The following is a 20,249-nucleotide window of genomic DNA, read 5'->3' as shown; positions in this document are numbered from 1 at the left end:
TGAGGATGATGAAGAATTACGGGGACATGAGAATCTGATAGTGCGATTGCAAGTTAACACACACTGCTGCAGCGCATGTGGGTTCACTGCTATCTGGCCCCACGTGAATCATTCGGCGCAACGGTAATTGATGTTACAGTTTGGGCTTGGTTTTTGCTTGGACTTTAGCCCCTATCATCCCAAATTCTTCCGTAATTGTGGGCCACTCAATGTCGTGTTGTTTGGACAAGATTTTGTTGGCACTTGGGTCCCGTTTGGTATTGAGAAGTTAATCACTTTTCGGGGATTTTAATTTAGTGTAATCACTTTTATCATGTCTGATGTGGTACTTTTATAATGTAATGACGTTGCAAGATCAAGAGAGCATGTGATTCCCTCTTGGGCTGGAGGGAAAGTGACTTTTCATGGAAGAGGGAAAATCAGGAGAATGGTTTGGACAAATACGCTTCTTTTAATAAAATTAAATATTTAATAATTTTATATATTTAAATATTTAAATAATTAATATTAAAATATTATATTTTTATCATATTAAAAAATAGAAAAGTTAAAATTTTACATTAAAAAAATATAAATTTATTCAACTTTATATTTTCGTACATAAGGATAATTTTGTAAATTTACATTACATTTTTAGTAAAATATTTTTAAATCAAACATTACAATATAATCCTCCCAACAATCGTATTTCCTATAGTTATCTCTTTCCTATATTATATTAAATGTTACAAAGTTATCTTTCCTATAATTTGATAAGACATAATATTTGAAAATTTTCTTAAATTATGTAAAAAAAATTTAATAAATTTTTTATTTTTATTGCATTTAATCAAATTTTTATATTTTTAGTTTTAGTCAAATAAGACTTTATATTTTTATTTTTAAATCAAATAAACTCTTATAAAAAACCATTTGTGACGCGAACATGGTATATTAATATATTATAATTGATGATGATGTGATATGATAATATATATAATTGATTATGATATGACATGTTAATTTAGTGTGATAATATGATCATATGATTTTTTTTATCTTTCACGTCAATATTATGTTAGTGTCACATAGATATAAAATAATAAGTAATATTTTGATTAATAGTAATTAATCCATCATTAATCATAAAAGTTTGTTTGACTCAAAATAAAAATATAGAGACTTGATTAAATGTAATAAAAAATAAAAATCTATTTAAAATTTATTCAATAATTTAATAAGAGTTTATTTTAGTATTATGCCATTTGATAATTAGCGCAAATAGATATGAATTTAAGATATCCTACTAATAAACAATGAAATAAAATCATATCCTAATGTTTTTTCATTAAAGGTCATTCATTGTTTTGACAGATTTGATTCATTTGAAAGCTATCTCCTTTCACTTAATTGGCCAGCCGTCATGCTCTGATTTGTTAATAGTTTTTGGTTGATTGGTCTCAGATACCTTCAGTGTTCGAGTTGAGTGGACGTTCATAGACTCAAGATTTACAAACCCCAATTTTAACTCTTGCGAAGATCAATCGTATAAGGGATCCATACGTTTATAGACTCGTGCTTTTTTAAGAATGCATACATGTTTAAGTATAATAACAAAATCTTAGGTCAAATTAATCAACAGTATTAATTGACAACTACATGCACTTGAATTACCAGACTAAGTGCCTGAACGATATGGGAACTAATTCAGAAGAAATTCGCGTGACGTGAAACAAGATGGAATAAGCTTGCCTCATGGTTGAACAACATAGAGCCTAGCATAAGATCATACACCAGTTTCCTCTCTTCCATTCCAGCGCAGGGTCTTAATATATGCAACATATATATCAATCTAACTCTTTGTTAAATAATAGAAATAATCATTCTTAGTTATGACTAATGGAAAAATTAAACTTACAAGCTGTTAATGCATACAAATTCCAAATGTAAGAATTTCCCCCAAGTTATAGAAGTCATGTCATTAATCACCCTCCCTAGTTTACATGTCATCACAACACTACTGTAACAAGGCCACAATTCCTAAGTAGGACTAAGGCGAAAAGTATAATCACTTGCATAATGAAAGCAGCCAGACAATCTGACCATCAGACAGCCCATCATAACCATACCAAGCACCACCCCGCTCGCCAAAGTCCGCAAATACTTTCCAAACCAAACCCTGTTCGTTTCTTCTTTTCTCATGCTTCTCTCTGCCTCCACCCAAACTCTTTCCTCTTCTTTTCTCCGTTCACTCTCAGCCTCAGAAACTCTAGCCGTCTCAAGGTTCTCCAGTACTGGCACAGTTACCATTCTCTCTTCATCAGAACCTTCCAAATCCCAACCAGCCAAACTCAACTCTGCAGAAGGCTCCGCTACTTCTTCCATATCAGCCAAACTCAACTCGAGAGAACCCTCCGCTGCCTCGCCATCGTCATTGAGGCAGGAGTCGGTGCAAGAACACGTTGAACCCTTTTCAATATGGTCAGGGGCTGAAGCTTGGAAACTATCCCAATCCTGAAAAGCGGACTCGAGTTCCAAAAACCTTTGAGCAATATGTTGCAAGTAAGGCTTTCCTGGGCGAGAAGCGATTTCGGCAGACAAAAGGTTTTTCAAGAACAGGAATCGTTGCTGGATGTCTTGTGAGAAACTCTGATGGTGCGGAGTCTCTGGTGGAAGAGCAAACACTTGGTTGAGTTCGGATTCGAGTTCTTTCAGTTTCTTCTGCAAAATCGTGATTGATTTCTTCGTCATTTTTTTTTTCGTTACTCTTGTCTTGAAGATAGATAGGATCAAGGGCTTTTAGTAGTTATTTTTGGCGTTCATGCATGGGATGAGTCGGTTACTTGGATGAGAAGTTAGAATTTTGGTGACGGTTACGAAAACCAAGTTACAATGCTTTCTGTCACCCAAAAGCCAATAGGAAAAGAAAATCTCTTGAAAATATTAGAGTTTTTCACTTTCACTGATTGGCTACGTGGAATTTCGGGGAAGCTCTTTATGTGAAGTGAGTGCAATACTTGAAACTTGAAAGGTTTAAAGCAAGACGGCAACAAAACGGACAATACGTGGTCATAGTTGGAGATCGTTGATGGCCTACAAGAGTCAGAGACCAAGTTGAATCTTTAGATCATGTGAATGAATCATGGAAGGGGAGTAGTGATCTTGCATTTCAGATCAGGGTACTTACTTTTTGTAGATTTCTTTGGCTTGAAAGAAGTGTTACATATATATGAGAAAGGTCATGTTGGATCACTGATTTATTTACCAATTTGGTGTATCTTTGTTATACTTATACATGAAGTAAGGTTATATACAATTTGGTCTTAAATATTCAAATAAGATTAAGGTTATCAGAAAGTTTTCACTAAAACGAACTTGATGGTTTTTATCTAGAAACTTAAGCGTGGACGAGTTTTGCATGAGCCATAAGAGAAATTTTGGATTGACATATATATATATATTTAAAAGTAGATTTTTTTTTAAAAATTTTTGCATATATGTAAAAGATGGATCTCCATACATATTTTTATCAAATATATATTTGACACGGATGTATTATAAAAATGAAGTCATAATAATATAAAAATAATAATAAGTTGAAATTTTAAAAAGTATCTAAATTAAAAAAAAAATTGGTCATTAATCGTATTGAACAATTTTTAAACAAAAAAAAAAAACAAAGAGAGAAGAAGTGCTGATGAAAACTACCCCATGAAACAGAATCAAAATTCTAAGCTATTTTAAAAGAAAAAAACCCTCAACTTTTGAATTTTCTCTCTTTCTTTAGTGCATAAAAATAACTATATATTACTTCCATAAGAAAACTATTTTATATTAAGTATTATATTTCACATGCCCAGCAGGATTAGTGCATCTCTTTCCAAAATTTATTTAGGCATGTTCGGAGGAGATTGCGGCAGGCAGGCATAAGCGGTCCCATTGCACTGAGATCTTCTATCTCTTCTATGGATTGAAATTTTCCTTTTGGGGATTTGGGCAGTTGTTATTCATTTCTAATTGCTCAAAACTTTCCAAGTGTATGGCCGTTTGTCCTCTCCCCTTGATTTTTGTTACTGCATGTTACAGATATTTCTTCGGGGGGACATTCTTGAAATGGTAGTAAACCTTTGTCTTGTGTCTCCTATGAGGCCAGCCTAAGTTAAACCCTACGATTTTACCAGCTATTTAACCTTTGAATCTGTGTAAAACCAAAAAAAAAAGAAAGACTAGGATGACAAGTAAGAGAATTTTTAAGTCAGGTAGTGTTTCTGCACATGATTGAAGATGACTTACAGATAAATTTTCCCCACTTTTGGGTCGACAAAGCTTGCTGCAAGGCCAGTCACGACAAAAAAAAAGTACGTACATTGTCCCTTGAAGCTCTAGGATTAATTTACTCGACAAGGATTGTCTCTAAAATTACTCCTAAGAATTGAATATTCTTAAACCCACAAATCTTGCAGTCGGAAAGAATCGAATATGAATGTGTGTGTGCGTGAGTGTTTTCTTTTTCCTTCGTTTTTCCTTTTTCAATTCATCTACTGGAACTTGGACTCCTGGATGGTATATATCGAGAGAGCCAATTAAATAAGTTTGAAACCCTTGTTTGGGTGAAAGAGGTATGACTGCTTTACTGAGGTCAAAAGAAAGATTTGTAGTATCATTTAGGACAAGCTAAGCATAGTTGAATTGTAGCTTCTGTTTCCATGGAAACATTGGCGCTCACGGCACAGCCCCATTTCAGTTTAAGCCACGACATGCTGGTCTATGTATATATATATATATATTCTCACATTATCTCAAAGTGATGACAATAGTTGTCTGAAACAAATTAGACGATCATTCACACACATCAGCAACAAAATTTATTGGCTTTATTGTTATTAATTTAATGAGATTCTTTGTTTTTCTTTCTTTTTTAAGTCGTAGGGCTTTCAAAAAGAGAAAAGCTATATTTTTAGGATAGACATGATTGGCAAATAATTAAGCCATATATAAGGTGGCCAAGAAACAGCTCAATATGACCCTGAAGGAAGCAGGGAAATTAACTTACAAACATAATTTTCATTAGCGCCCATGAACCTAGCTATAGCTCTACGGGCTTACAGCTGTGTAAACCATCTCAAAAAGATAAAATGAAATGAAAGACCATTAGAAGATATATGAGTACTATTATCAGTTTGCTTGCTGGCTCTACTCAGGTTTCTCTATTGTGAATAGGTGGTTTCTGATGCGGTTGGTCATAATCCGTAGCTGTTGCATCTTCCTGTGCTTTGTCATATCTGCCTTCTTTAACATGAGAACCATGCTCTACACCTGATAGCCCTCGCCTCCTTGAGCCCTAGACAAATCAACATACAGTATACTGTCATATATATGGAGATATATATATATATATATATATTGCTTTCCATAAAATAATTGGGATTGTAGCGTTTGATTTTATTTCCAATTTTTTCCTTAGTTTTCACATCAACGCATTTAATTAATTTGAATATCCCAAATTTAAATAATTGAATGGGAATGGAGACAATTAATAATGTCAATTAGAATTGAGGAAAAGCTCTTATCTATCTTTATTTTAAGATCATTAATAAAGTGCTCAAGGCATGTTTTTTTAGTTTGAAACCTTAATTAATTAATTAATATGTCAAGATGTCTATCTAATAATCCATTTTCCATCTAATGATCTCCATGGGTGTGATGATAATTAGGTTTAAGTTTATAATGGACTCACACATGCATAATTTGATGGGTAGGCCATTTGGCTGGCTCTTGTCATGGTGAAAAGAGAAGTGGTAAAAAAAAAAAACTTGTAGTAAGTTTCTATTCCTCTACCCATCTACAACATACAGTATTGCATTATTAATTTACCTCTATGGTTGTTGCCCTAAGCAAACCCACGTGACTAGAGGGCTTAAAATTGGCAGTTGCTGCATGTTCCATCCCTATCAGTGAATAATAGCATCACACCAATTTGGAGGAATAATTAAGATGAATAAGAAGAAAAAGAAAGATAAAGAACAACATCATGATGAAATAGTAGTAATTTTGATGAGCATGAAAGAACAGGAATTATATTTATTTGGTGGCCAGTTTCTCCAGTTTGTATAGGTATATGTAGGAGCAAATATACAGAGACCAAAGCTATTAATTGGCCTCATTTGTTAATTATAGAAGAGAACCCAAGGCAGCTTCAAGCTTCAAAACCATGTAAATAAAGTTGATTTTTCTTAAAAAAATGAAAGAAAAAAAAGACATTAGTATTAAGTTATAATAGACACTTCAATTATGAGAAGGAGGGCGTGTTCTGGGTCTAGAATAATCAGAGAAAAACCCAGTACGTTCATCGTAGTTCTTTCGAGGCACACGTCCAGAAAATGAAACAAGAGGCTTGATTGGAACAGGAACTGATGATGACATTTCTCTGTTTTGTTTCGTTTCCTTAAGGAGGTTGTCTGAGTCTTTTGGCTTGACGACTGTTGCTGTTGCGTGATGACTCTCTCCGCTACTCCCTTCCCGAACTGATATTTGGTCGTCCCTGTTGAGTTCAACACTTTCCAAAGCCTACATAAGAAATCACCAAAATCATTTACTAAACAAAAATGTAAGAGTTTTGACCAAATATATAGCGATTATATTATGTTTGCTAGTCTCTTCAAAGAAACAAAACACTGAAGAAAACATAGAACCAGCTGATAACCAACCTTGGTAGAAAATTGAAGTTTTTGATGGGGAGCTAGCGCCTTGTCGTCCATGACTCTTAGATGCCGTGCATTACATGCATGCATGGAAAGGCAGGAGAAGAAGATGAGTAAAAAAGATAACGTGATGGACATGATTGAAGAGACTGATTTAATCTTCGCAAGGCGTAATCAACGACAGAGGAGCAAATAAAGAAAAAGAAAAGAGAAGAGTTATTAAAAGAATACTGGAGGCCAAGGAGTAAATAGTAGTGTAGCTATTTGCGACTAAAAATGGCAAACTTTTGCATTAAAAGCAGGTTCTGTTGAGGGACAAAAGAAGCTGTCCAAGAACATGCAAGGTAGCGAGAGAAGGGACTTTATGTAAAGAACAAAGTACAGAAGTAAAGATGGGCTCCTTCGTCCCCAGGGGCGGAGCGGCCCTTTGTAATGGGGGGGCCCCAAAAATTTTTGAAATTTTTTATATATTAATATATATTTTTAATATTTTTTAAAATAATTTTTATTAAATAATTAATATAATTAATTTTTTTTATTTTTAGTTATTTAAAATAACTATTATCAAAAAACTTTGATAATGGCTATTCAGGATTCTCTTAAAATGATTATTTTGAAAAATAATTATTTTATTTAATCAAATATAATTTTATTTTAAAAAATAAAAATAGAAGAAGAATGTCTATTCTATTCCTTCCAACTAAACATGTCTTGAAAGAAAAGTTTTTTCAACGCAAAAAATGAAAATGACGAAAATCTAAGTACCAAAATAATGACATTTTTGTTTTCTTTTAGAAGCTTCTAGAAATAACATGGTATAGACCACCTTGAGAAATACAATACAACTATTAGCTAGTGGGATTGAGGGCTCCCCCGTGAGCACCTCACTCCAATTGCAATATCTAGTTAAACCCGTCAAGGCCTCATACCAATTGCAATATATACCTAAAAGTGTGAGATTCATAATGAGAATATATTTTTAAATATTTAATTTTATTTTAATACACAATTAATATGAAATTCATAATTTTTTTCTGAGATCATAGTATCTTTTTTAATGTGAAATTTATAATTCCTATAACATTTATATTACAATGCTGATATTTAATTAAAATTAAATTATGTAACATTCACAATTTTATAATATAAAAATTCTCTTCTTATACCACTTGCTAAATAATAGTTGACCATATAAAGTGTTTGAATATGTTGATGTTGCTTCCAACCTAAAGATGGATGAAGTAAAAGGGAAAAGATATGAATTTTCCTACAAAACCATTTTATGTTTGTTCATAAATATTTCTGGTTATAACTATCTTCACAAATGATTTGGTTTTCTTATTCAAGTATCAATTAATATATGAGTAGATAGATGAGATTTAAGGATCAATAGATGTGATTGGTTAAGAAAATATATGAAAATAATATCATCCAGTATTCTTATATATTTATCATAAAATTGTGATAATTGATAAAATATGATTAGAGAGCATGTGAGATTAAAAGATTTTCTTCATATAATATAAGTTTATTTATAAATTCATGCATCAGAATTTCGGTTTACATTATGGAGCATGAGAGAATATTTTCATCACTAAAAATTTGAGTGGGATAAATATGTTGTAGGGAATATTGTGGAGGATAATGGAACATGATCTCTTCTTCTTTGCCTTGCTTGCCCGTTCCATTTGCCTTGTCGGTGGGTCCCTCAGCGACGATTTCTGCATACTTTCCAAATTGTTTGGCGATGGCTTCAACAAGTTTTGGTGGATCAAAATTTCCCCTAACAGTCACAGTCGACTTCTTCATATCCGGTTCAACATTTAAGATTCCTGATTAACACAGTATAATAACTAATATTACTCTCTTTTTCACAATTAAACAAGAGCAAGAACTGAGTGGAAAACTAAAGAGAGAGAGAGAGAGTTTACCTTTCATTCTTCCTATACTTCTCTTAATATCATTTGCACAGCCTTCACAGTGCATGTACATTTTAAGTACAACAAATTTAATCGGAGGCTGCATGATTAAGTAAGATTAAAACTAATTAATCACATGAAAAAGTAAAAATAAAAGAAATATATATATATATATATATNAAGGGAATCCAACAGCCCCCCCCCCCTTCTCTCTCTCTCTCTCTCTCTCTCTCTCTCTCTCCTCTTTACGGATAAGAAAAAGAAGAAAAGTCAAAGAACTTTAACTCCTCCACCCTTATGTGATACTCCTCTCTCCTCTCTCCTCTTTCTTTTCCATCTCCCTTCTCATTGCCATTCATTGCATTAATTTTGCCCATTTTTGTGGGGCAAAAATATTGAGACCACACTCACGTAAAGGTATGAAAATTATAACATTACGATTCAAGAACTTGTATCATTCTTTAAAACCATATTTATATAAAATCACGCATATTTTTACAATCCATTTATTTTAAAATAAGACAGCTCAACGCTGTAGCATGGCAGGGCTGACAGTTACTCAAATTCAAAATAAGGGCAGAATTAAAAGTTTTCTAAAACTTTTGTGGATGGTTACATAATACTACAAAAGGTTTTAGAATTTGAGTGAGGGCAGCTGCCCCACGGCCACCATCGTACAATCCGTTTCTCGCTTGAAATGCAGGATCAGAACCAAAGTGCTATGAACCAGCCGGACCAACGACCACCTATATGTAGCAACTTTATTTTTCACAGGAAAACAACAAAAAATATATATATTTTTCTCCTTTTCCCTTTTTCCATACTGACATCTGATTGAGCAAACTTGCCTTTATATACAGAGAATTAACCATCTGGATATTTGTAGGGAAAGAAACGTTATAAGAGGACCTGTGTTAATTCAACAGCCTTGCCTAATCCCAAAACCTTAAAAGGGTTGGCTATATAGAAGACCAACGATCTATTCATGTGCTGGAAGAATGTGTCGAAAACAAACACAGTGCATTATCACATTTGGAGAAGATTATTCACAGTAACGGTAACAGAATTTGTTCTCTGCAAGTCCTGCAAATTCCATGCATTGAACGCCAAAATAGTTAAAATCTAGAAATTAATATAACGGCCGCTATAATGGGAGTAATTCAATACCCTAAGCTTTTCTTTGCTGGAATAATTAAAAAATACTAAGTGGCTGTACGTTAAAAACCTTAAATCTACTGCAGTAAATCCTAACATTACCTGAAAAATTAACTCATCTGGGACATGTGGCAAAACCTCTCGAACAGTCTCAGCCATGGCAAGTATATTTGCTATGTTGTCATTTGCTGTGCGTGAGGCAGTCCTCATATGTAAACTACCAGCATTTCCAGGGTATCTTCCACCAACATTTGGAGGAACCGATGAAGTAGATGCAGCAGCCTGAGATGGGTTCATGGGCCAAAGGCTCCAAGCAGTATCTTCAAGAGCAGTCTGGGCGTAAGTTTCTCCAACAGATGCAAGATGCCTCATCATCATATGAACTCTCCCAAGTCCAACTGATCTGATACCGGTAGAAGGACCAGCTCCATCAACACTTTGGTTTGGCCAGGAATGTAACCAGCCTGAATCCAGTCCCGCAGTCCTACAAAGTGCAAAAAATATATATGACAATAAGCAACCCAAAGAACACTGAAGAGAACAAGCATTTGCAACTCACTTCCAAAAACAGGTTTCTAAATAGTTGAATGGCTTGTTTGGGTTTGCAATAAAAATCATAATCATTTTAAGGCATCTAAAATATACCATCTCCATTCTCTCATCTACATCAACAGAATAAATAATTGCACACAATGCAATTTACTTCTTTCTAGAACTGAAGGAACCTTTCTCTTTAAGGATATGGATATGGATGTGAAATGATAGCAGTTGATGTTGGACAGCAGTTTGCTGCTAATGAAGTTGGAGTCCCTCATTCTCCCAAACCTAAATTAATTCATTCCTCCCACAAGCAGAAGAAGAGCTAGAGCACTATCTTAATCCTTATTACCCAAGAAAACAAAAAAATTCCATTGATAATATGTTTCAAATCTAAATAAGAACTTCTCAATTAAATGATTGTTCAAATAAAAGGTATAACACAGTCATTTCAAAAAAAGCTAGGACACCACCTTCACTGTTACTAACAATGTATGAACTACTTATTGCCAAACAAACCAAAAGCATTTTGTTGATAATCAGGACATTTAAGTGTAAATGTTTCATATTCAATACAAACTTCTCAATTAAACGATTGTTCAAATAGAAGGTACAACACACAGTTATTTCAAGGCAAGCTAAGGGAGACTATTTAAACAAATCAAACCTCCAAGGGCTGCCATCTACAGGGTTCTGCATTTGATTTGGGAATACTCCTGCAGGTAAGGTATGACCAGGTACATTTTGCCGATCAAGTCCAGAATTTATCTGACGGGCCAACTGCTCATCAGTTAGTGCTTCTCCTGTGCGAGAATTCGCCTCATTTTCAGGTCTGCCCAGAAAAAGTGGCTTTCTACATGTGGGACAGGAGTAAACTTCATTTAAACCTTGGTCCAACCTGGCATGGTATGTTCATTTCCAGCATTAGATTTAGCTGCACACACTAGCAAATACACAAACCAAATTTGATAATATCATCTAAACATACCAAGATCTCAAGCAAGCAAGATGAAAAAGGTGATTACAATGAAGCTTTTTAGCCTTGGCCATAGGTTCCTGTGCTTTGCAAAGTTAGTTGGACCTTCAGGAATCAGTGAAACTGAAAAGGCAACAATAAAAAACAAAGCATACCCTACATATGGCACATTCATCTTCATATGCCCGTATCTCTTCAGATGTTGCATCAGGAAGTGCTGCGTGAAGAGCCCCTAAAGCCATTCTTAATTTAATGAATCCCTTTATACGCTTCACAATTGCACTTAGCAAGGCCTGCTCAAGAAAGATCGAATTGGTGAATGGAAGGAACATGCAGTGGGATGTCAACGTATCAATATATTGGGCAATAAAATGCTCCAAAGCACAATGGAATATTTACACAAATATTTACACGTATATTCAAGAAAAGAACTGCATCCACAAGATGGAATGCCATGCCATGGAGCCACCAAATAAGCACATAATGACCGAGTGCCATTAACAGTGTCGCCATGTCAAGGAAGAAGCCTAGATTGCGAATAAGAATTCCCTTCCATTCCCAAAATGAACCTGCAGTCATCCAAAATTGTCAAAAGAAAAGAAGAGGAGGCAGATAGAGCAGAAAACAAACACAAAATGCTAAGAACAAAAAACCTCGTCTTTTCAGCAAGATGACCAAGTAAGAAAACAACAATGATTCGTACAGGGAAAAATGTTAAACAGTAAAGGAGTGCAACAAACTTATACATTACTGGGTAAAGAATCTCATGATACAATAAAAATAACCGGTAAGCCTGGAAAATTAACATGCAGCATGAACTAAATTGCAAAAACACCAAAAGATATAAACATTCCCATCTGAAAGACTTGGACATAATAGCACCAAGTCATATGCTGATAAAAGGGTCAGCAAGAAAGAAAGGTGCCTTTGCCATTTATTAATATGGCCTTACCTAATATATAAGAGAGTAATGAAGATGATGCTAATAAGAATGATGATGATGAAGATAATGATAATAATGGCAATGACATAATGAAATCCCTTTGATTTGCAGCAGCAACCTCAGGAAACAAGACAGTACAAGTCATGACCTTCTAAATTAGAGAACCATCAAGTATGAGAACACCCGGCCAACTTATCTACAAACTAAATAATCATATCCATGCACCAATACAGAAAAAGTAGAAATACCTGCAGCTGATAAATCAAAATGTTTTGCTCTTTGGCAATCTGCACTGTTTCCCACTGAATGGAGTGATATTTCAAGCAGCTGAAACCCATGAACCAAAATAGCCTATGGAGAATATTTGATATAACAAAACCACCTCATCAAGCCAGTATCCAATATTTTTCACAGAACAATAGCATTATATATCATCATGAACAAATAAATATTGCAAAAATTTATTCAATAAGGATACCTGCATGGTCTCAAAAGCAATACTGAGAGGCTCAAAAAACAACAGCAGAAACATAGATGAATTCAGTGTTCTGTATATCACAAAGCTCAGCCATATCCTGAAATGCACCCACAAAGAAACATGGATACTTCAGATTTTATGAAATTGTACAAAGCTAAATTGCCTGCTTGTACATGAGGAAATGCTAAAGTGGGATTGTAAAAAGCAGAAACTTCAATGCCCTCAGTCACTAAATATGCAAGGATATCTAGAAAGGATAGAACTCAATAGATCATATATTCATTCCTTTTGAGGCTAAGTAGGCAACTGAGAAAAAAATTTTCTAGTATATTGTTTGCTTCAAATTTTAAGATTACCAAAAACTACCAGATCATGGAATCACACCCTACAGGTGTATTTAGTTAAGACAGAAAGAAAAAGTGTTAAAATTCTGAAGCTGTTGTTCACTTGGGGTTACGCTCTTTAAAATGATCTACCCAATAAACAAGGTTATTTGTGTGAGATGACTTCACAATATTGTACAGACTCCAATAACGTTTTCCATCCCCCATCTATCCATTCTTCTTTTGGTGGTCGGGAAGGCAGTAAATCCAGGCCACCAAAAGGCAGAATTAGTAGGTCAGACTAACTTATTTGCCACTTTGCTAAATGCTTCTGAAATCACCATCAGAATTCACATTTCTATTTCAAACAGAACTTGCATCACCACCGATTTCCAGTTCTAATGACTGCAAATCTGATATGCATTCTAAAAAACAGCAATGCTATTTTCTTGCTAAAGGCAATTCTGTAGTCAAAATTTTATTTTTTAAAAAAAAGGTGCTAATAAATGTATTTCCTAATTCACAAAAGAATAAGACAGAGCAATACCAAAAGAAATTGACAGAAATGACGAAGAGAAACACTGAAAAGACACGAAAGTATGCCCACGGTGTAGCAGAAGGAGATGCATTCAATCGCTCAAGTCGATCCCTGGCCAAAGCTTGAAACATCTGTATCATGTGCTCAACAAAATGTAACGATGCATAAAAAGAGATTCAAGTTCTCCATCCTGAGCTAAAAACAAGATCTCCATAACAAATTACATTACATACCTTCAGACAACATATAACTGTCAACCAGATTGACCAAAGACCTGCTTGGAATATTGTTGGTGGAATAACTAATGGTAGAAAGGTCCCCTGCACCAAATTCATCAATATATATACCAGCATTAGTTAAAAAGAAAAAATTAAAATATGAACATTGACAAAAAAATAACCTTGGAAATATGTCAAGATAACTTAAAATTCAAATGTTCCCAAATATATAGCGGTTTCAAACCTGACATAGTTTCATCAAAAGAAAGTATCACCATTCCAACCACATGCAACTTATGCCAACTCACACAAGATATTTAGTTCAATTAATCAATTCAGCACCGCCAATACAGCAGTACCCATTCTTATACACGACAGATACACAACCAGTTCTAAAAGAAAACTTGGGGATAGTATACTGACTTCTTGGAATATATCCAGGAGGAACCAGGGGGTTTCTACAAGCAAACAGGCTGATAATTAACCAAAGAAGCATATATTGACCTTCTATCCGCTCTAAAGGCTCTCCTCTCATTCCTTTCTCTATTTTCTACCAAGCTGGTTGCCATTCTCTGAGAACCATGCATATCCTTATTTTATCCATATGCATCTTCCGATAATTTCTGTCAAAGGAATAGTCCATACATTTGATAACAAAAATAAAGGGTTCTATTACATCTTACCACAAATAATCAACTTTCTAACCATCCATGATGGCAGAATCATCAGCAGATAAAGTTCACCAGAAAATAGCCCACAAGATGAACCATGACCAAGAAGAAAGATACTCTCCTTATTTCACGAGGAAAGAAATGGAGATCATAGTTACTCATCATGCATTGTAGAAACTATAACTTCAGCAGTGTAATAGATCTCTTCAAAAAACCAACCCAATCAAACCCAATTGACCAGGGGGTCTTGTCCTGAATAGCATCTAATAAATCCCCATGTTGAGCCTGCCCAAATATAATTCATAACTGCCAGTGGCTGAATCCTCACCTGGTGGTCTCCAGCCATCAAGAAGCTCAAATCTGATGACCTCCCAATACAAAAAACCAACTCATCAACTCACAAAGCATCTATTTCTCATTAAAAGTATTAGCAGCTGTGTCAAACCCCAAAAAGAACTCAAAAGATGTTTTGCATGTCCAGCAAAACGTAACTATTTGCACAATCAAACACTCAATCAAACCTTATCTCTACTAAGAGCACCAAGAACTTCCATAATTAAATCTGCCTTCAAACTATAGTCACTTTATCAGTTTTCTGGGCGGCATCATCAAATTTTACTCACCACACCCACTAACCTCTTGAGAAGAAAGAAAGAAGTAGAGTGTTTATACGCCTCAAGGATGATAAATACTAAAATAACACAAATGCAGGATACCACCTATTACAGTTTAATATTGTTTAAATCAGTTAAACATTTACCTTGTAGATAACATAGTTGATAAGACGTTCTACTAATTTCCGAGTTTCTGAAGGGTATAACTCACCAAAGAATACAGTCTGCACATGGAAGTAGAAAACACAAGAATAGTACGCGGTTCAATAAAAAAAAAATAGAATAAATTCACTTTTATAATCAATAGTTCTTAACATACATCCAGACTCCAAAATAAGCCTGCCTATTTTGTCAAAGCAGAAAAACAACACCTTCGAGATGAATAACACAAACCCACTAATCAGCAAGAATCTTCTTCTTTTTTTTTTTCTGAAATTTAATTAGCAAGAATCTTAGCTAAAATTTCATCTTCACAATTTCAGATGTGGAGAACTTCCAAATCTGTTCACAAGATCTTCAAACATTCTTAGAAGGACAAATATTTGCTTGACGTTTTTACAGCTTTTGTTTAAAGTCAGGACTGGGAATTAAAAGTTTCAATGTGGTTTTGAATGGCTTAGTCTATCAAGTGATTCTTGCAAAGTACTAACTAATTTCACAAACTAATTTATGTTGCAAAATTAATGTGTCATGTACATTGCTCGACGCAGCACACTACTGCTTCAAATCAGAATTATGTCTGACAAATGTTAGAGAGAAAATCACTGATAAATCCATTTTTTAACAGAATTAACCATCACATGGAGTTCATATGCCATCGTAAAGTTAAAATTTCAAATCATAAATACCTTAAGGCTCATGGAAAAAGATTAAACTAACCTTTAGAGAAAGGATGAGTAGAATAAATACATTGAGCACAAAAATTGCCAGTAGAGCCACTGTGGCATAAGAACCCAAAAGAAGCTCAAGTGCACGGTTGACATTTTCCGTATGAATAATATTCTCACTAATTAACCCATCAGTTTGAAGTTTATCAAGTGAAAATTCTGTCCACAGTTGAAGACCTACAAAGCTTAAAGCTGTAGACACTGCTGAGATTGCCAAGTAGCTCACACCCATTGGTAACTAACACAACTTTTCTACCAAAAACAAACTTCCGGAATTTCATTAGAACCAAACGAACATCACTAATTGCAGGCAATAATGACAGTTTCTCAATTAATAATCAAGGAGCCTATGGACTTCAAAATCAGGACGTCGAGTGTTAATGAATTGAACTACTGAGGTTACTCTGCAACCATAAGAACCTGAAAAACATATCCAGAAATAAATAAACAGCATTAGAAGATAACCACCAAAGCTCTATCATGTCCAAATTAAAAAAAAAAAAAAAAAAAGCTAATAGTCTTAATTTTTTAATATATTGAAGCTAATTTTCAACTTCTGAAAGATCATGTCCCTTTCTTGTCTCATTATTTGTTTCCTTAGAAAAAAAAACACAATTCACCATTAATAAAGCATAATTATATTGAAGGAATCATTTATATTAGAGTTAAAGCAGTATTTTTAACCATTACACCAAACTGTTCCTAATTGCCACAAATAATAATAAAAATGAAACCCTAGGATAAAACTTTCAAAACAATCGAAGAACAAATTAAAATCAGGAAATTGAACGGAAATGAGAGACATAATATCCAGCAAATTGGAGATATAGGGTCATAAATTCATTGATCCCTCCACCTAAAAGTGAAAATTTTGGCAATATAAGAAAATAATAGATGAGAGAAATGATCGAAGGAACCGGAAACCTGATTCGATCTAAGAAGAGGGAAAAAAAGCTGTCACGAGTCGGCGGAGGTGTCTGCAAACTTTCACCTGCAATTGCATTTTCTTTTTTTTTTTAATGGAGAAAATAAGAATAAAAAGACAATAGCATAAATTTTAGATGGAGAAAGGCAAAGGCAGGCAAGGTCAGTTTTTGCGGGAAAGAGAAAGCAAGATCCCGAAATAAAAACAATAATAATAATAATAATAATAATAATAATAATAATACATATATTAATATCTCTCTTTCATTTACTTACGTCATCAAATATTATCTTTTCGTGATTTTATTATTAATTAAAGTTAATACTATAAAATTTAAATTTAAATTTTTTTTCTCTTTAATGTTGTAAAGCTAAATCTCATATGAATAAGAGTTGTGATACATCTTAAACTTATAAACAAAGATCCTTTTTACTTAACAATTTCAACTCTTCATTGATATAAAAATATCATGATTAAGATTAACTCGAATTGAGGTGAATTTTTTTGAGTAATTATTAGAATGAATCTCTTTTTTATAAATAAAAATGTAAAAAATTAATGTAGTTAGAAAATTAGATAATTAAATTGAATAAAATATGAAAAATTTCGTAGTAGTAAAAAATGGGAAGGTTTAAATTTATAAATATGAAATTTTTTTATTTGATAAGTATTTTTTTATATGAAAATGTAGGCCCGTAATATTTATGCTTGCCTTGGCATATGATTTTTGGAATCAAGCTTTTTGCAATTCTTCATTGGTAATTTGGGTGTGTGTTTTTAGTTATTTCATTTTTTTTAGTATCTTTTTTCTATTGGTGTGGTCAACATTTTATTTAGCTGGATGGTTATAAAGTTGATGAGTCATTGCCATTGTTGGAGAGCTTTGGAATAAATTGCGAGCTTATAGAATATTATTATAGGGAGTAGTTGTTAAGAGTACGGAAGTTGAGCTGGCAATTTCCATTTGTGTGAAAAAGTAAAACAAAAAGAGAATATGCTCTCAACTGTGATGTAGTTGACTCAAGTAACAATTGTTTTAGGGATTGACCACATTCGTGGAGGATCCGGCTCCTCCCTATTTGCTATAATCATTATTGATGGCCAGATTAAGAAGCCACCTTACTTAGAGGTTACATCTAAAGCTAATATAATATATTATTAAAATATAAATAACCATTAAATTTATGTATCGTTATCGTCACAAGTCTTGTTATATTTTTTTAATTTTTTCAGTCTTTAGCCACCGACGCTCATATATTAAAATTAAAATATCTAAAGCATCAAAGTATTTGATTATTAATTAATATATGATTTTTTTCTTAAAAAAAAAACCATATCCCTTTCTTTCAATATAAAAAAAAAGTTAAAACTTTAACAAATTTATAGAGTAAAAGCTTTTAATTTTACCAAGAATATTGCCATTTGTTCATAAAGTAGATAAACTTTTGAAATTTTATAACAGATCAAAATTAATGGAGGGAGTGTTTCACCTTGTCATCCCATCAGAGGTTTTCTCATTATCTCAATTTGCAAGTTGTTTTTTTTCTTTTCAAATTTTAAATTGTTCAATTATTGTTTCTTAAAACCAAAGGAAATTGCTAAAGCATAATGGGTACTTCTTTTTGAGAATGTGTTCATCAATTTTGAAAGGATTTTTTTATAAGCAATTTTGAAGGGATTATTTGAATCATATAAGAGATTGAAATATGAAAATTAACCTTTCAAGTTTAGTTTTTTATAAAAGATTTTCTTTCGAAAAAAAATTTATAAATTCTAAATTAAAAAAAAAAACTTTTTCTCATAATATGAAATAAAACTGAATAAAACAACATAATTATGAGATTCCAATTTAAGTAAGCTAAGAAATTAGACTTGTTGATTTTTTCTGAAAGAAATGGATCAACGGAGGCCAAAGTTAGAATATAAAGAAAAAAAATAGATAGTTTTTTTACATCAAGAATATTTTAAAAAAATTTTGTGAATTTAATTTAATTTTTAAATAATTTTAAAAAAGCGCCCTCACACGTTAATATGATGTATTCAAATATTTATTCTGGAAATGCAACTTAATTAAGATCAAAACCGGATTGACAAGAAAGAGACCCCTCTGCTTACCAACTTGACATTCTTGACTTGCCCTGAAAGGAGAGCTGTTTTGGCATACTAACGGTGTTTAATATCAAATGCAAAACAATAAATAAAAAAAAAGTGAATGACGTGTTACAATGACAACCATAGATTTTATTTTGATGAAGCGGCTCTTGATCTAGTCGGCAACCAATCTCTGTAATTAATGTAGCAAAAGGAGAGGAGGGGTCCGTCACTCAGGGTAATATCTTAGGAAATTTGCTTGGAATAACGTGAAATGAAATTTTTTTAGATTTGAAAAAGGATTGAAATCTACTTTTTAAATATAAAAATTATGAATCAATTAATGAATAAAATATTAAAGGATAATGTATAATTAAATTAATTAATAATTAATTTGGTCAAAAGATGGAGGAGAGATGAGATCCTTGAATTTTTAGAGGATCCTTGAAGGTTTAAGTTGCGGTCCTTTTTCCTTATGGCCAATAAGTTGCTTTCAATGAACTAAACATGCCCCATCTATTGGGACAAATAAATATACGATTGTCATGGGAATTTGCAGAAAATTTCTAAGGAAATCTTTTTGAGAGATTTGGGCACGTTCTCCATGCTAAGAACGCCAAAACGACAGTGAGACGTGGAGCAATCAAGACCAAGACAATCAAAGGACCATGCCAACTCGCAGTGCGCTTTTCTACATTTCTTCTACTCCTGTAGTCCTATATATCTTTTATTATATGTTATTCGGATAATGTTAAAATAAATAGAGCCAATAGGTTAATGGTTAATATTTATATAACAAAAATACTAAAACTACTTAAAAGAGAATTCTTCTTTCCTTACCTCTACTCTACTGATTCAGAAATTGTGAATGGTTTTCCAGGGGAAAGACTATATTATCCGTACACCTAGATAAGTAAAAGAATCATATATTACCTATAATTTATATATGGTGTGAGGAGGATTTTAGAAAACTATTATCCAAAACAAGAATTACGAGAGTGAGATTAAAGGCAAGCAGAACAACTAGGCAGAATTCAAGCAAAACCATATTAAGACTGATTCTATTGTCTTCAAGGAACCGGTAATTGATTCCAATCCTTGTACCTCAGTAGTGTAGACACCTAAATAAAAAAAATATAATAATAATTAAATTAAATTAAATAAATAAATAAAATGGGGATGGCTGGGCGTACGCCCAGCCATCCCTTCGCCTTCCCATCCCCCACCCACTACGCGTGATGGGGGGGGCTCTGACCACCAACTCCAGGGGGTGCCAGAACCCCCCTCGTCGGGT

At 33.3% G+C, this 20,249-nt stretch overlaps 2 protein-coding genes across 3 annotated transcripts; both read right to left on the bottom strand.

Moving 5' to 3' along the window:
- LOC108661178 (copper transport protein ATX1-like) lies at nucleotides 8,236-8,705 on the bottom strand. The gene is made up of 2 exons (XM_018117104.1): nucleotides 8,612-8,705; nucleotides 8,236-8,512 (listed from the first exon to the last, which is right to left on the bottom strand). Exons 1-2 carry the CDS (start codon nucleotides 8,703-8,705, stop codon nucleotides 8,241-8,243), a joined length of 366 nt encoding a protein of 121 aa, XP_017972593.1. The 3' UTR covers nucleotides 8,236-8,240.
- Nucleotides 9,057-17,054, bottom strand: LOC18605361 (E3 ubiquitin protein ligase RIN2). Of its 2 annotated transcripts, none has more exons than XM_018117440.1 (13): nucleotides 16,864-17,054; nucleotides 15,932-16,359; nucleotides 15,199-15,276; nucleotides 13,783-13,869; nucleotides 13,559-13,680; nucleotides 12,689-12,785; nucleotides 12,459-12,561; nucleotides 11,667-11,836; nucleotides 11,423-11,560; nucleotides 11,280-11,347; nucleotides 10,959-11,189; nucleotides 9,857-10,238; nucleotides 9,057-9,682 (listed from the first exon to the last, which is right to left on the bottom strand). In XM_018117440.1, exons 2-13 carry the CDS (start codon nucleotides 16,169-16,171, stop codon nucleotides 9,626-9,628), a joined length of 1,773 nt encoding a protein of 590 aa, XP_017972929.1. In that variant the 5' UTR covers nucleotides 16,172-16,359; nucleotides 16,864-17,054; the 3' UTR covers nucleotides 9,057-9,625. The 2 variants fall into 2 exon arrangements, with proteins under 2 accessions (XP_017972929.1, XP_007038391.1); XM_007038329.2 differs by having other exon boundaries at nucleotides 11,679-11,836.

This window comes from Theobroma cacao, chromosome 3 (assembly GCF_000208745.1).
Source record: "Theobroma cacao cultivar B97-61/B2 chromosome 3, Criollo_cocoa_genome_V2, whole genome shotgun sequence".
NCBI lineage: Eukaryota > Viridiplantae > Streptophyta > Magnoliopsida > Malvales > Malvaceae > Theobroma > Theobroma cacao.
This window is presented reverse-complemented; position numbering and strand designations above follow the sequence as displayed.